General features: G+C 35.8%; 1 protein-coding gene across 1 annotated transcript in view; it reads left to right on the top strand.

Moving 5' to 3' along the window:
* LOC148940187 (enoyl-CoA delta isomerase 1, mitochondrial-like) overlaps window positions 1–17886 on the top strand; it is a 44192-nt gene that overhangs the window by 3024 nt on the left and 23282 nt on the right. Inside the window, exons 2-3 of the mRNA XM_089105796.1 lie at window positions 9739–9863; window positions 15107–15253. Coding sequence (XP_088961922.1) covers window positions 9739–9863; window positions 15107–15253 — 272 coding nt within the window. The remainder of the gene's footprint in view (window positions 1–9738; window positions 9864–15106; window positions 15254–17886) is intronic.

Genomic DNA, 17886 nt, shown 5'->3' with positions numbered 1-17886 from the left:
AGTTTTACCACATTGTATAAGACAATGGTGTGCCCTGTTGTTGAATACTGCTCATCTGTGTGGTATCCAACTAGAAAATCTGATTCACTGTTGATTGAAAAGGTGCAAAGACAAGCATCTAAATCTGTCCCCTATCTGAAATACCTACCTTATGAGCGGAGATTGAGTACCTGAGCTTACCATCTCTGCAATTCAGAAGGGACAGAGTGAACCTTGTCAACACTTTCTGCATCATAAAGGGTATTGACCATGTGTCTTGGGAGGATTTATTTGATTTTGGTTATTATCCATCTACATGGCAGAACTCTTTAAAATTGTACCAGCCAAGGGTATCAAGGAAAGTTGGACTGAGTTCCTTTGTAAATCATTCAGTAAAATCATGGAATACATTGCCCAACCAAGTAGTTCTGGTGAATGATGTTGCGGCTTTCAAAACAGCATTAGTTGAGACCTCTTTTTATGAAAGGCAGTACCTAGGACCATGAAGTGTATATTTGTTGTAGGGTATCTTCTTTTTTTTTTTTTTTTTTCAGGATGTTTATAGTTTTTGCTTTCGTTGTTTATAAGTGTTGCTCATGATATGTAATTTGTGCTGTATGAGACAAGCCTATGGCTTATTCCATTTCTGATTAATAAATAAATAAACATAAACTAGATTGTTCAGATAAGAGAGAGCAAGTATAGCATGTGAGTAGTGGAGATATCAAAACTCTATCACCACTTTTTTTTAACAGAAGAATAAGAAAAAGATAGAGTGAATGCAGGTACAGATTTATAAATAAAAAACAAGGTCTTCTTTTAATCATTCTCATTGATGCATAATAATTTTTTTCTTCAGTAAATAAATATCACTTAAGGTTTATACAGAATACTATAATTTCTCTCTTGAAACAGATGAAGGCAGAGATGCAGGAAGTACCCATTCTGCCAAAAACCCTTAAAGGACAGGAGATATAAATTCTGTATAAGGAAGAGGCAGAGAGCCAAAGAAACAGAGACTGACCAACAGGAGAAAACATAAACTAATGAAGTTACAGCAATCAGCTTACAATTAGAAAAGCAAAAAAATAAATTGCACAATTAAAGAAAAAAAACTCAAAAATAAAATCTTCCAAACTCTTGAGGCCTGATAAATTTCACCTTCTAAAATGTGAATAGGTTTAATCCATTAACCAATTTTAGTTCTAACAAAAATGGTCTGTTTAGAATTATTATGTAAGCATATAGGCAACTGGGGATTTATTACTAAATTTTAAATTTTATAAAATTTTAATGATTTAGACCAGGTTGACCTTATTCACAAAGAAAAAGCAAGTAACTACTGTTATTGTAAGGAAATTAGGTCCTCTTTATTCAAAAGTTTGCCTAAAGTCCAATAAATGGGTGTATTTGCTTGATAAATGAGAACTTCTGATTTATTTTTGTTCTGTTACAACACAAAACTTGACTGTGAAATTGTTTTAACAATTAGGATTTTTTTTTTATTCTGATATCAATTCTAGGGATATCCTTTATTCTCCCAGTCAGACTAATTATCCCATCACTAATAAAAATACTTCTTTTCTTTTCTCTGGAATTAAAACAAGAAATAAAAAAGTATTACTTTTTGACCATTCTGAGACTCTGCCATTATAGAACTTTCTTCCAGAAAAGCATTAATAATTTTTGAAAGCAGATGAACAAAGTTTTCAAAAATAAGTCCAAAACTCAAACTAGGGCCCTGGAAGTGATTTTCAAGCCCTCTCCTCCAGTCCTTCCTTTCCCCTAAGGCTTTAAAGATTCTTTAAAGACTGATTTTGAAGAAGAAAAAAAAAAAAAAAAAATTAAGTTTGGCTTGTAGCTTGGTTCTCTTATGCTATTAGTCTTGGCAAGGTTTGCTGCCAATGGATTTGAGTAAAATCTAAAATGAGCTTGAATTCTTTTTCTAAGTAGCCTACTTATTTTCATAGTCTTTCAAGCTATACAAGCAGGGAAAAAGTAGAGGTCTAGCCAAGATTTGATTCACCAACACAAAATCATTCCAAGCACATGAAATGACAAGGTCATGGGGGTGGGTGCTGGACAATACTGAGGCCTTATTTCGTTTCCACTTTCACAATTCATTCACTTTTTATCAGCTTTACAAGCCAGAAAAAAAACCTCTAAAATAAAGTTTTATCTTTTTACGTTTTTAGCCAATTAATTTTTCTCAGAAGACGTTATTGTGTTTTGGTTTACTACAATATTCTTCACTATGATTGTGTCCTATTCATGGGCACCCATGAGCTGAATTCCAGGGGGGGGCTTACCTGGTCTAAGTGGCACTTTTAATGCTAATCTCAAAACAAAAATATAAGAATAAAGCAGCATCATTCAGCAAGGAGGGGGATAGTGCCCCCTCGTGCCCTACCTTATGGGTGCCCATGGCCCTATTGTGCTTGAGTCAGCTAAGTTTTTCTGTAGAACAAAAGAAAACAGATATTGTAAGATAAAAACTGATGATGTTTTTTGGGTTTCTTTTCTGGTTTTCAAGAAAATACAGGGTTGGAGAAGAAGTGCAGAAAAGCCACTTTCATTGCAGTTAATTTGCCTTTTTTTCAAAAAGCCTCAGTACAAATTGGAGTTGCCAAGAAAAGTCAAAAGCACATGGTCAACTTTGCCTGAAAAATCTATAATAATTAATTGCCCAACAGATCTGTCAAGTGTGGGCTTTTGAAATGAATAACCTTTTAATCTTCTCACCAAACAAGAAATTCATTTTAAAATCTGATGAAAACTGAAAAATTTTGGGACTACTTTAAACATTTTGTGAGTCTGTTGCTACTGTAGTATGAACAGTGTCTACATTACTATTTGGAGCCCTAGCTACAGTGAGAGGTATCCGTTTTTCCAACGTCCTTCAAATATGAGCAGGCCTAAGAATTTACTTGACATTGCTACAGGATTTGCACAAAGTCCTCTAAAGCAGTATCAAAATGTCAAGCTGGCACTTGGAGTATCTGAGTCTTGCTACAGATGGTGGAGGCAAAGTGCTTGGAGTTGATTGTAGCTTCACCACAGCTAACTATAGTTGAATGTTTGAACACTCAGTGACAGGCCAGCAAGACAAGTGATGTGATTTTGGTTTGAAATCTGGGAGGCTACACAAACAAATTTTTGTAAGCCTGGAAATAAAATATATCATGCTAGTTTCAGTGGCGTAACCAGGATTTTATTTCGGGGGGGGCCGTCAGTCTACCTTTTTATAGCAGTCATGTGAGCAAGAAAATTATCTATTATAGTGCAAAATTCCAGGCGGGGGGGAGGTGAGGGGGGTAGCTAGGTAAAGAAATGAAAAGTCCACACTTGTCATGAGTATTTCTAGTTTTAGACTTTTTTTGTTTGAGAATGGATGACAAAATTTTGCCAACAAATTCAGAATTAAAAAAAAAGTTAGAAGCAGTGAGAGTTTCTATTTTGGGCAAGTAGATGTTTTGGAACTGCCACAAAGTGGCAGAATTTAGAAAATAAAAGAAAAGAACTGCATTATTCCCTATATTTGCCTATGAGACCCTTGTTTTAGAGAACCAAATAAATAATAAATAATATTATATCAAAGACAATTACCCAGAATTTGGTTTCGGAGGGGTGGGGGCCTCAGTCTACCTCATGTAGCAGACATGAAAGCAAGAAATGTACTGACGTTAACATTGTCTACAGAGGATGAAGCACAAATAAAGTTTAAAAAACAGAATCAACTGCACTTAGAGAAACGAGCAACAAAAGACAACCTAATCTCTCACAGTAACAGCCTCCGGTCTTTTTTGGCTGCAAATCGATCAAAAACTTGGTCAGCATCGACCTGGATATTGTGGTTCAGGGTCATGTGAGCTAGTCCGTTCAGACGCTCCTCGCCCGTTGAGCTGTGCAGATAGGTTTTGAATCACTTAAGACAGCTAAAGCTCCTCTCAGCAGAAGCGATAGTCACTGGTAATGTCTGAAAAATTGTCAAAAGCCTTTGAATGCATGGGAAAAATTTTACATCACATGACGCAAGAGTTGAAGCAACAGTTGATGGTTTCTCAGACATTCCAAGCCACTTCTGTTTCCAAAGGACTAACTCACATTTGAGCGCACTTCTACCCCCGTGAAATCCCTCGTAAACAGCAACAGCGTTCAAAAATTCATTAATATTTAATGACTCACTGTTAGCTGGCAAAAGCATTCCGATTTTGAAAGATGCCTCCTGATGGCGCAAAAATCTTTGATCAAGTTCTTCAATAAGTGAAGCAAAGTAAGGTTTGAACAATGACTCGCGATAAAAAACCTTGATGGACTCATTATCGTTGATGGACTTTCGGCGGATAGACCTTGGAACAGCCGGAGCCACATTTAACTCTTGTGCAAGCTTGTAGGCTTTCTGAAAAATTGTTTCAAAATTATTTTGCTTTGACTGTAGTAAAGTATCAGAACATAGCTTAATATGCCGACAGCACTCAACTAAGTCTAAATCTTTGGCTTGCAGCGCCTTAGAGACAGAGAGCATTATGGCACTAACAAACTCTAGCATAGCCAATGTGAATATAAAACTAAATTTGGTTGCTGCTGAAACCAACGCATTTGCTTTTGAAATAACTTCCGTATCGCACTGTATGCTACCAACTATTTCCTCAAGCACGGAAATAATCGCACAATACAAAGACATAAAAGCTAAAATGCAATCATGACGCTCCACCCATCTCGTTTTGCACAACTTCACAAGCTTCCTCACAGGACTATTGGGACAAATGACAGCAACCGCTTCTACAAACATATTCGTTCTTTTTGGTGAGGATGATAAAAATGATGTAATCTACTGTATAGTAACAAAGGTTGACCTAACAAGTCCTTCCCTACTAGTTTTACATAAAACCAACTTTAAGCTGTGCAATGCACAGTGGGTGTAGATCACATGCGGATATTTTTTCCTAATTTCTGCCTGTGCACCAGAATAGCAGCCTGATATGTTGCTGGCCCCATCAAAACCAACCCCCACAAATTTCTCCATTTTTAAGCTGAATGCAATACATTGGCCAATGATTTGTTCTGCTACTGCAGAGCCGTGAGATTTCCACAAACATAAAACCCAAGAAACTGCTCTTCAAGTAAAGCACAAGTTTCATATTAGTATCTGACTACAAGAACTAACTAGAACTAATTAGGCTTGTTAGCATGTATATCAATAACTGTACAACAAACCTGAAGAATCCTTTGATGCTATATGCTGATGACTGCAAGCTCCTAGGATTGGCCCAGAATGACCTAAATCTGTCAACTATGCAAGAAGATCTGGACAGACTATCTAGATGGTCATCGGATTGGTGTCTACAGTTCAATGCCTTAAAATGTAAAGTTCTACATCTTGGACGGAATAATCCAAAACTTGCATATCACATAGGAAGCCCTTGGCCTCATAAAGCAAACATTTACCACCAGGAAGTCCGGAGTGATTACGAAACTGTACAAAGTTATGGTCCGTCCTCACCTGGAATTTGGCATGACCTTAGCCTCTCTGTGCTCTAAGGTGAAAGTGAAAGTATTTCAGTGTCCAAAGAAGAGCAACTAAGCTTATCTCTGCATTCCAAGACAAATCTTACAAGGAACATCTCACCTTACTCAAACTCCCTACGTTAGTATACTGTAGGAAAAGAGGAGACGTAATAGCAACTCTTAAGTTGCTAAAAATGACCTATTAAGTCATGTCTTTTCCCCGTCCTTCTCAACTACCAAAAGAGGACATACCAAGAAGCTACAGGCCCCCCGTTGCATCAAGCAAGATCGCCAACAGTTTTTCTCAGTCTGTTCTGTCTCACTCTGGAACAGCCTATCCAAAGCCACCGTCCAATCTAAAACTCTAGATGCCTTCAAAAAAGGAGTTGATCAAGACTCGGCCAACGCCGAATGGAGGCTGAACTGGAATGTCAAATCATAACCTTGAAACACCACCAGCAAGATTTCTACAGGAGGCTCAACACCACCTTATCTCGCTGGACATGCGATTTAAGGTAATTTTCTTTCTTTCCTCTCACGTGACCTTTCCGTTTCAATGCTTAGCTTACACTGGAATTATAGCAGCGTTTGAAACTTTGAATGAACTATTGCCTCTTAGTCCGATTCCTTATCGCAATTCATTCATTGCAGAGAGGCTAGTGCTTATACCTGCGGGGGTTAGATAGTGAGAAAAATTCCTTGACATCTTGTTTGATTACAGGAGGCGATTGCACGTTTGATGATATAAGTTTGCTGGAGAAATGGATAGCCATTTAACAAGAAATGAAAAAAAGAACAGGTGGTGCAAATAACTTAAAAGCGTGAATATTTCGGAACTTACTATATTGGCAATTAAAAAAATAGAATAAAAGAAATTTGGGGGGGGGGGGGCGGGCCGCGCCGCCCCCCCCCCCTGTATACGCTACTGGCTAGTTTATATAACTAGACTAACAGGGATCCATCAATAGTGCTGTTGTGCTTAGACAACACATTTAGAGGAGGGGGGGCAAGGAGATCTTCTTGTTGGGTGGGGATTTTGGCACTTTAAGGTGTATCAATATATTCCATCTTTGTATGGATATGGTCTGAGTACTTTGTGTCATAGTGCTTTTTAACTTTTTTGTTTCTTGTTATGCCCTTTTCTTAAAAAAAAAAAAGATTCTATGCTCCTATAAGCTACTAAAAAAAAATAATTAAGTTGACATCTAAAAAAAGCAAACACTAAGATCAGAAAATATGAGTAGTTTATAATACCATTTTCAAATTTTATGGAATTCTTTAGTCTGATTAATTTTAAGGCTCTTTTAGAATATTAAACATCATAGGTGCATACAGGTCTTACCCTTTGAATGGGAAGGGGCAGGGGTCAAAAACAAAAAGGAACAGGTTACAATTAATCCTTTAAGGAAGGACAGCCAGTAGCATCAATACAGACATTTGGGGGGGGGATTTAGGCCTAGTTGCGCCTATTCAGAGGGCAGGAGGGCCATGCTTCTGCCTCCTGATATTTTGAAATTATCTTGTTATTTCTATTTCACTGCTATTTTCTGTTGTAGCTATGTACTAGTCTGTATTAATCATCCAGCAAAACTGGCTAACTGACAGTTTGTATTTGTCACCTCTGTGTTTTGTTCTTTTACAGCTATTAAATAACACTGTTACTATTTGGTGATCTTGTCTTGAAATGTTCCATCTATCCCACTTTTGCAGAAACCTTGTTTTGGAATTATCAAAACAGTTCTTCACCACTGTTTTTTTTGCCCTATTAGTTCAGAAATTTTTTCTCTGATTAGGATTCAGTCACAGTCAAAAACTAAGTGTCAGCTGGTCAGTTTTCCCGTATTGTTCTTATGAATCCATGATCAAACTATGAGTAAAAAGTGACAACAAACTTTGGATTTGTTTTTGTAGAGAAAATTCAGAAGGGAATGAAGAAACTTTAGTGCAAGAAACTGGCAATAATGTCAGCACTCAAAGTGTCAAGTTTGTAGAAATAGATCCCTCCGCCTGTGACAGTCTTTTGAAAACAGATCAATTAATTAATGAACCAGGTCAACATGAAAGTTCAGTTTGCATCCCTGAACCTGTTACAGGTCCCAGTAGCAATAGCAGTCAAGAACCTCTCTCAGATGTCTCAAGGACACATTACGACAAACCAGCTATCTTGAGAGATAACAACTTCTTTCACTTCAAATGGAAGAAAATTCAGTATACATTACTTCAAGACTACGATTTTGTGTTTGTTTTGCTTGCCAACAATTTTCTATTGGGGCTCCAAGGGCTGGAAAAAAGCTTTCTTTGAGTCAGAATTCAGCAAGTGAAACATTTGATTCTGCAAGTGACCGCATGAAGTATATTTTTGCCCTATATGATTTCTTGGCTGCCAGGGTCATGCTTTGAGGGATAATGACAAATCAGAAACACCTGCAAACCAGGGTAATTTTGCTGAACTGATGTGGGATATATCCATAGGTGCCAGAAATCTGAAGGCAAATTTAAAACACCAATAGTGTCACTACTGCAGTCATCAGTACCAAAATGACGCAGTAACACTGATAGGAAATGTGTTGCCCCAAGACATTATTTCAGAATTAAAATCAGTTAATTATTTCGCTATTTTTGTTGATGAGTTGTTTCTAGAAAAGAATAATTAGTAAACCTATTCAGGTAAATATCACATAGAAAAGTTGTTCAGTGACCAATCAGCTGCTATGACATGGAAAAACTAGACACCAAAAGCTTATCTAGCTTAATTTGCAAAACTATCAAATATTTTGGTGTTGGTTTGATTGTTGTGCATTGCTCAATGTTATGTTATGATAATGCACCTATTATGAGTGATAATTTAACAGAGTTCATTGAAAGCTTTGGTAAAAGGTGCCTCATGCAGTTTGTGAACAATGTCACACCCCCAGTTTAAACTTGGTTTTGACTGTCTGCTTAAAAACACCAGTGAACTTAAGAATTTTTCTCTTTGGTGCAAAGACTTTACATATTTATATCATGCAGTAAACACTTGACCTGAATTATTTGTGGAATTCAAGATTTGATTGTATTGCTGATGTGTTAGCCTCAGTCTTTAATAGTTGCAACAACAAAGCAACAAGTGAAGCAGAAGAACTACTGGACAAAATCAACTCGGCCTCTTTTGTCTCAACTTTGCACATAATGGAACAAATGCTAGTCATTGTAAATTGTTTATCAGAGCAACTTCAGTTAGAAAGTTTGTTGACTTTCAAGGCAGTTGCACATATTTCTTGGACATACAAGACACTCCAAAAGCTGAGACGCTAAGGAATGGAACATCTTAAGCAAAAACATATTTGAATCCCTGCCAGTTCAATCAGATACCAATAAACTTCTGTACTTCGAGGCTATAGACCGTTTGACGAACAAGATGGTTAAATGTGTCATGCAAGATGTGCCTCTGCTCAACACTTTCTCTGCCTTTGACCACTCAAGTTTGGATTTTCTTGAATTTTCAAAAATGGAAAGGGTTATGCATTATGAAAGGATTTTTTTTTGTGTCAATGACTATGCCATAGAATCCCAGCTTTCTCTTGCAAAGCTGCATCTTTCAAAAAGTGATATTCCCCAAATGGATCTTCTCTGAGCTATCAAAATTTTATCTGTCTTTTCAATTGTCTATTCTGCAGTGCCAAAACTGATAAAGCTAGCGGCTACTTTTCTTGTGACCACTGCCAGCAATGAATGATTCTTGTTGGCATTAGGGAGTGTGAAGGATTATCTGTGATCAATGGTGGGAAGTGACAGACTCAGTGATCTCATGATTATGACATTAAAAATGATGAGGTAAAGAAACTGGATTTGGGTAGATTAGTTGACAATTTCTTCAAGTAACAAAGTCATTGCTACCCAGTGTTTTAGGTATATTTGCCCGGTTTTGCTATTTTTTTATTTTTTTTTTGTATCACCATTAAAATATTGAAGAAGCAATTCTTACATCTCCCCTACATTTTCATGAGATGGTGCCACTGCTAAAATGTATTTCTCAATATCTAGGGGATAGGGGTGCATCTGTTTTCAGTTAATTCAATGAAAATAAAGGAAACCTATTTTTCAATGAAAATCCCCCAATTGAAGCCATTGAAGGCAGCTCTTTGACTAATCTCAGAGGGGAGAATTTGCTTCTCCCTGTATGTCCAGCTATGCTGCTTTGACAAAAACGCTATAAAATTCTGTATCATTAAAGTTAATATGTAACATTCAATAACTTTGCTGCTCTTTAAGGATGTGCTGTCATTTCAATGAGCAAAGCCCCAGTAAATAGTCTAAATTTGGAAATGCTGTTTGATCTCAAGAAAAATCTAAATGCAGCACTTGAAAACAAATGCAAAGGTGTAATTCTGACTTCGGTAAGTCCCCTTTTATTTGTTAAAGATGGATGTATTAAATCAATGCTGTAGGCCTATGCTAGATAAAAGAAAATCATAAAAGATAGGCTAATTAAAACAATCTCTATCAAGGTATCAATGGGTTTGATAATATATCAAATGCTGGAGGACGCATATTGTATTATCAAAAGGTTTGATTATTAGATCTACCTGTATTGCGTTTCTTCTTGTTCGCATGCTTACGTTTAGCCCAGTCTTGTCATACGTTAAGTGTATACCAACAATTATCCTAAAAGTGTAGGCTATGTTTACCTTAACTGCAGGCTATGGCCCGGGACCAGTCTTAAGGCAGAAATGGTGGTTTAGGCCAATATACCTATATAGATGTCAACATGAACAAGTAAGATATATGAGTACAAAAAATATGTTTAATATGGTGACTAATGGGGTATAAAGGTTCGAATCGACAAATGATATGATCCTGACAATACTCTATGATTGAATGCCAATGAGTGCTATAAATAATAACGACAGAATGACTGAATCAATTGCTCCAATAATAACAAAAGAATAATAGTGACTGAATGCCCTCCTTCCTTCCCACTTCCTATTATATCAGAGGCAACGCTGTAGCGTTGCCTATAGTAAAGGCCATTTGGCTCCAATGTTTTATTATTTATTATTATTGTTTTTTTTCCCCAGAGGCACTTCATATGGAAGGGGTCGTCGTAGAAACTTCAAAGGGGGCTCATTCGATTGGAAATCGAGATTTCTAGTGCCCTTTTAAATAGTCGAAAGTTATTGGAGGGCAACTAGCCCCCCCCCCCCCCACGGCCATCATTCCCCAAACACATCTAATCAAAATTTTGAGATAGCCATTTTGTTCAACGTAGTTGATTTTCGGATAGAAAATATATTTTTGAGGAGAACACTCCCCCACAACCCTCAGGGCAAGGGTTTTAAGTCATGCCCTGGGGGCATATAAGGTTCTTATAGAAGGCGTTGTCGTAGTAACTTCAAAAAAGGCTCATTCGATTTGAAATTCAAAGGGATAGTACCCTTTTTAATAGTCGAAAGTGATTGGAGGGCAACTAGCCCCCCCCCCCCCACGCCCATCATTTCCCCAAACACATCCACTCAAAATTTTGAGATATCCATTTTGTTCAGCGTAGTTGATTTCCAGATAGAAAATATGTTTTTGAGGAGGACACTCCCCCACAACCCTCAGGGCAAGGGTTTTAAGTTATGCCCGGGGGGTATATAAGGTTTAAATATAAGGTGTTGTTGTAGAAACTTCAAAAAAGACTCATTCGATTGCAAATTCAAAGGGTTAGTGCCCTTTTTAATAGTCGAAAGTGATTGGAGGGCAACTAGCCCCCCCTCCATGCCCATCATTCCCCCAAAATCAGCCAATCAAAATTTTAAGATAGCCATTTTGATCAGCTTAGTTTATTTTCAGTTAGAAAATATCCTTTTGAGGAGAAAGCTCCCTCACGAACCTCAGGGCACGGGTTTTAATTTATGCCCTAGGGGCATATAAGGTTTTCATAGAAGGTGGTGTCGTAGAAACTTCGAAACAGTCTCACTCGATTGGAGATTCAAAGAGCTATTGCCCTTTTTAATAGTCAAAAGTTATTTGAGGGCAACTAACCCCCCTCTCATGCCCACGTTTTCCCCAAACACATCCAATCAAAATTTTGAGAAAGTCATTTTATTAAACGTAGTTTTAAGTTCTGGAAATTAGGTCTTTGAAGATGACAACTCCCCCACAGCCCTCAGGGTGAGGGTTGTAAGTTATGCCCTGGGGGCATTCAAGGTTTTTTATAGACAACGTAGAAACTTCAGAAAGGGCTCATTCGATTATTAATTTAAATGACTAGTTCCCGTTTTAATAGTCAAAAGTGATTCTAAGACAACGGACACCCCTTCCACGTCCACCATTTCCCCAAACACATCCAATCAAAATTTTGATATAGCCATTTTGTTCAACGCTGTCGAAAGCTCTGGAAATTATATGTTTGAGCAGGACACTCCCCCCACAGTCTTCAGAGGCAAGGGTTATAAGTTATGCCCTGGGGCATATATGGTTCTTATGGAAGGATTGCTTGTATAAACTTCAAAGAAGGCTCATTTGATTGGAAATTGAACGTTCTAGTTCACTTTTTAAGCGTCAAAAGATATTGGGGGGTAACTAGCTCCCCCCAAAAAACTTTTTTCCCGAAATGCATCCAATAAAAATTTTAAGATAGCTATTTTGTTAAAAATAGTTCAAAGATCATATAAAAAAAACTCCGGTGTTGACACAACCCTCCAGGGCCTGGGGGCAGGCGTTGTAAGTTATGCCCTGGGGGCATATATTGGTCTTATGGAAGGAATGCTCGTATAAACTTCAAAGAGGGATCATTTGATTCGAAATTGTAAGTTCTAGTTCACTTTTTGAGAGTCATAAGAGATTGGAGGGCACCTAGTCTCCCCCCTCTCCCTCGACGCCCTTTTTTTCTCAAACCCACCCGATAAGAACTTTGAGACATATTTTTTTTTAAATAGTTCAAAGACCTCACCCTCCCCTTTCTCCTACTGTCTACGCTAAAGTTTTCTTCTTTATGCCAACTACGCTGCCCCCGCCCCAGAGACTTTAATAAGGTAAAGTTTTTTATGGGAAGAAAGTTAAAAGTTTCAAGAAATTTCGAATGGACGATAAGACACATCAAAATGCACTAATAAGAACTAGATAAAGAATTTTTATCCAATTACTCCCAGAATCCCTCACAAGCTGAAAATACTACAATATTTAAAATTACAGTCATACTTAAAATAAGGTTAAAATACATACTTTGCGATAAATGCTAAATTATTGTGGCATAAAAAATCCGAAAAATGTTCTAATCAAAATGATCCTGTTCTTTCTGCATCAACAAATGCAGAATGCAAACAAATGAATTTTCGATCCATTTATTGTTGAGTGAAAAAGTCACGTTCTGATTTATCAGAGGCATGTAATTAATTTGTCTACAGGAAAAACTACAAGGCTTCAGCGTTATATAATCATTAATTAAGAAAAGAACTTGCACGAAAAGAAGTTTTCAGATAAGAGTAAAGAGCCCTATCGAACTCAGGACCAACAGAAATTTCTTCGTATAATAGTTAAAACTAATAAAGACCAGAAATTACTGTTAAAGAATAAACGAAACCACGAACGAAAATAAATTAAAATTAACTATCTTACAAACATAAAGATAACCGGTGCAAACATAAATGAATGAATAAATCTTATATAGCTTCAATATTTTTTTTTTATTATTTTCCTCCCAGAGAGGCTTTAATGCAAGGGTTAAAAATACTATTCTATTGAAAATATTTGAAAGGTTAAATAACAAAACTCTGGTGTCGACAAAACAACCCAGGGCCCGGGGGTAGGAAGGGACTCTTGTATAAACTTCAGAGAGGGCTCATTTGATTGGAAATTGGAAGTTCTAGTCCATCTTTTAAGAGTAAAAAGTGATCAAAGGGCAACTAACCCCCTCCCACGCCCTTTTTCCACAAAATACATCAGATAAAATTTTAAGGTAGCCATTTTGTTAAAAAAAAGTTCAAATGTCAGATAACGAAAACTCCGGGGTCGATACATGTTGTACAAACATAATATTTGTAATATAATTCGTTTTATGACTAATTAATCATTATTTATAATAATTATATATACTATTTAATCATAAGTTATACCCGGGGGGCATACATAGCTGTTTTGGAAGGAATTATCGTATAAACTTTAGAGAGGGCTCATTTGATTGGACATTGGAAGTTCTTGTTCAGTTTTTAAGAGTCAAATGTGATCGAGGGCAAATAGCCCTTCCCTCAAGCCCTTTTCCCCCCAACTGAGCTGGATAAAAATTTTTAAGTAGTAATCTTGTTAAAAAAAAAATATAGGGCTAGATAACAAAACTCTAGGGTTAAAATGTTTTTCGAAGATAATATTTTCCATATGGATCGCTTCGTAACTAATTATTCATTTGAAAAAAAAAATTTATTTAAAATCAAAGAAGCAATACAAATGTAGAGCATTGACATATAACAATGTGTTCAGAAAATATTGAAAAAGTAGTCAATGAAAAACATTCACGCCAAACCTTATTTCGTTTCAGACGGATAGATAAGCCCGTGCGATAAAAATTTGAGGTGACTATTTTGTTAAAAGTAGTTCAACTATCGTACATTAAAGCTCTGGAATTGACAAAGACGCCCTGGGCCTCGGGACATATTTTATAAGTTATAGGCTACTCCCAGAATATATATGGATCTTACATAAGGGATTCTTATTTGAATTTCAGAGAGGGCTCATATGATTGAAAATAGAAAGTTCTATTTCTCTTTTAAAGAGTCAAAAGACACCGAAGCATAATTAGTCCCCACACGCCCTTTTTCCCCAAACCCATCCAATAAAAATTTTGAGATACCAAATTCATTATAAATAATTCAAACATCAGATAATAAAAACTTGACACAAACCCATTTTTTCACGTTGATATTGTTGCTTTGATACCAGTTTTGATACTTTGATGAATATTTGATTTTTTTTTTAAGTTTGATTTTGAAATAAGGAATTTTTAAAAACTTGAAACTTTTTGCAATCAAAAACGAACAAAAATTAATTAAAAAAAATTTCCGAAAAAAAAGTTTTTCAAAGAAAAGTAAAGGCCATTTTAAACTTAAGCTCAACAGATGCCTTTTAAAATTCAAATTCAAAACAACCAGAAATCACTATTAAAGAATAAATGAAACCCAAAACGAACAGAAATTAAATAAACAATCATACCAAAAACATACAAAAAGGAATAATATAAATGAATAAATAGATCTTAAAGCGAGTAATGCTTAGATTGAATATGAGAATCAAGCTTAAAACGAAAAAAAATATTTTGCGATCGAAGTATAAATTAAACTTAAAACGAATAGAACTCGAATAAGCCAGCAATGCGCGAACCCACGATGCAGATATTAACGTAAGTTATTGGGCAAAACTCGGCATGAGTAGAACGTAAATAGAGTGTGCAAATCAAGGCTGACGCGTGAAAGAATCAATGCGAACTTGAGTTTGGGTGACGTCCCATGCTTGGACTCTCGAATCCCAGGGTCAGCAGTATCATTGGAATTATATAGAATATCATCATTTGAAATATATTCTTTGAATATATAGTGTACTTATAAGAAATATTTTATCTTATATTTTGCAAGCCAATTGGTTTTATGATTTACTTATTTTTTAGGATTTAAAGTCAGTATTTTCTGGAGGCTTGGATATCCTTGAAATGTACAAACCACAAGAAGAAAGATTAAAGGAGTTTTGGTCGTCCTTACAGGATATAGGACTTCTGCTTTATGGGTTGAAAATACCAGTTATTGCAGCAATCAATGTAGGCAAACTATTTTATTTTGACTTTTTCTTAGATTGCTTATCTATTGATTGAACCTAATTTAACCAAGTCCATTATAAAACAGGTAAGAAAATTCAAAATGGTGGTTCATTGTTGACTTTTTTGTTAGTGCACCAATCGTCTAGTCCTGAATATCTGAATTTTTGGTTGTTTTTTATGTCCTTGAGTTAGAAACAAATATTTTATATGAAATTTAACCTTTAAATTTTCATGACGTTTTGTTTACAAACTTTTTTGGTATTCGGGGTATTATTTATTTACCTATTTATTTACCATTTTGCATTATATTCTAGAATAAAATACATTTTTGTATTTACATTAGATTTTATACACGACAAAAACAAAATACATAAAAATACAAGTTTTAGACACAATGTCTTAATCAATTAAGGATGTCTGCTATATTGCATGCATCTTGAACACTCTGCTTTTGTTTTTCAAAACATCAACGACAAATAAATATAAAATCACTATAATGATCAGAATGACTGGAAAGAACTAATGAAAATTAACTGAATATTTCATAAGTAATGATATTAATTCCTGGGAATACTGGTGGATCCAGTGGGAGGGGGGCGAAGTTTTTTTTTCTGGTGCCCTCATTTCTTGTTTTTTTCTGTTTTTAACTCTTTGTTTAAAATAAATTTGTCAATTTGGTCAATTATAGGCGTTCCTTGTCACATTACCCCCATCCCCCAAGATTTTGCTCTATATCCGCCCCTGCCTGGAAACTCAGCAATTCAGAATTTTATTTCACTGTAATTTCTATATTTATTTTTCAATGTTGTAAATATTAAAATGTTTGTAATACATTTCGTTTTAATACATTAGTAGTTGTTTCTACAACTTCTCCTGTGTGTGGTGTGTACTTATTACCACCTTCGTTAAAGAATTGTAGTTTTTTATGGACCTAATCATATATTACTATGTTTTCACAATGGTTTAAAAAAGAGAAAAAAACATATTATAGAAAAATATTCTTAGCAGAGTTCTATATATATAAAAGCCCGCCAATCAGGCGGGCTTTTCAGTAAATACTATTTAGCCCTTTTCCTTTTGCTTCACTCTGTGGGCTACAGAGCTACTGGCTTGGTTGCCTCTTATTTATTAGATATTCTCAGATATCTTTCTGTAGATCTTTCGACTTAAGGACTTCAAATATAAGATGATAGATGTCGATTTCTATTCTCTGTGTGCAGGTATAGTTGGCTAGGCTCTTGCCTGATAGTGAGATTTTGTGGTGTTTGAAGCACTTTAACAGTTTACAAAGCAAGGTATGCTGTGCAGACGTCAACATATTACATTCAAATAGGCTGTGGTCAATTGTTTTATTATTCATATTACAATACCTGCAAAGAGGGGACAGGGGAACTGAACCACTTGAATTAGGAAACTGGTACGAGAATGCAAGAAAATTTAGTCCATTTGTTCCAGAACGAATTCTATGATAAATTAAAAAAAATACTTATTGGGAAAGAGGGAAAGAATAGGATTATTCTTATTAAACATAATATCTGATAGTCTCCATCGGTAAATATCTCTAATTGGGATTGGTCTCCCACTTGGCTAGTCAATATTTATAGCATTTTTTGCTATTTCATCAACCTGATGATTCCCCACTTATACTAAAGGGGCTAGGAATATACTGAAGATAAATTCTTATGCCACTTGAAGCAAGATTGTCAATAATAATAAGAGAATGATAAGTGTCAATGTCCAACTTATGCTGAGGAGCTGAAGACAGCAACTCGAGGCTGGATAAAGATTCGGAATAAACTATAATATTATTTGAATTAGCAATCAAAGGTTTGTTATCCATAAGGTGTTCTAATGCCATGATTATGGCATTTTACTCTGCAGACATTATAGATACATTATTATACAATCTCTTACCCATTGCAATTTTCCGGTGAGGAAGGAAAGCACCACTTGCTACCTTCTCATTCATTTTGGACCCATCAACAAAGATTTGGAAATGGTTTTTATAAGTATTTGTATTAAGTTCAGCAAATTTTTTCTGGACAAAAGCAATGGGGGTTAAATCTTTAGTCCACTTTGAGAAACGAGTATTTATTATGGGGATTGGCCAATTCCATGGAGGGGATTGGGGGAAAGTAGGTGCGATAGACTTTGCGGGTACAGGGAACTTCTTCTGAATATTGGCATACTCATCTGCAATGCCTCTATACAATGCCTCTAAACCATGTTCAAGACGAATAGGGTTTCACTACAAACAAGTGTTTGGGTATTGCCTCCTTCCTTAACTGTAAATGAAAACCAAAAGCCTACTGTGTCATTGGCGCTTCACTGAAAACGAATCGTATTACAAATATTTTCTTTTATACTTAATATTGAAAATAAACATTACAGTACAATGTTGAACTGATGACCTTTCAGCGGTTGATATCATTATACATCATACATTCAGTCTAATTTATTAGTTCTTTCTAAAAGTGTTCAACACCCCTAAAATTGTCCCCTTCCTTAACTGTAAAAAGCTAAAGACTACTGCCTCATTGGCGCTTCACTGAAAACGAATTATATTACAGATATTTTCTTTTACATTTCTTACAGCATTGAAAATGAAAATAAAATTACAGTGCTATAAAATT

Source organism: Artemia sp. Qi Xiang Cuo, chromosome 20 (assembly GCF_049724085.1).
Source record: "Artemia sp. Qi Xiang Cuo chromosome 20, ASM4972408v1, whole genome shotgun sequence".
Taxonomy (NCBI): domain Eukaryota; kingdom Metazoa; phylum Arthropoda; class Branchiopoda; order Anostraca; family Artemiidae; genus Artemia; species Artemia sp. Qi Xiang Cuo.
The sequence above is the reverse complement of the archived record's forward strand: the minus strand, read 5'-3'. Positions and strand labels throughout refer to the sequence as shown.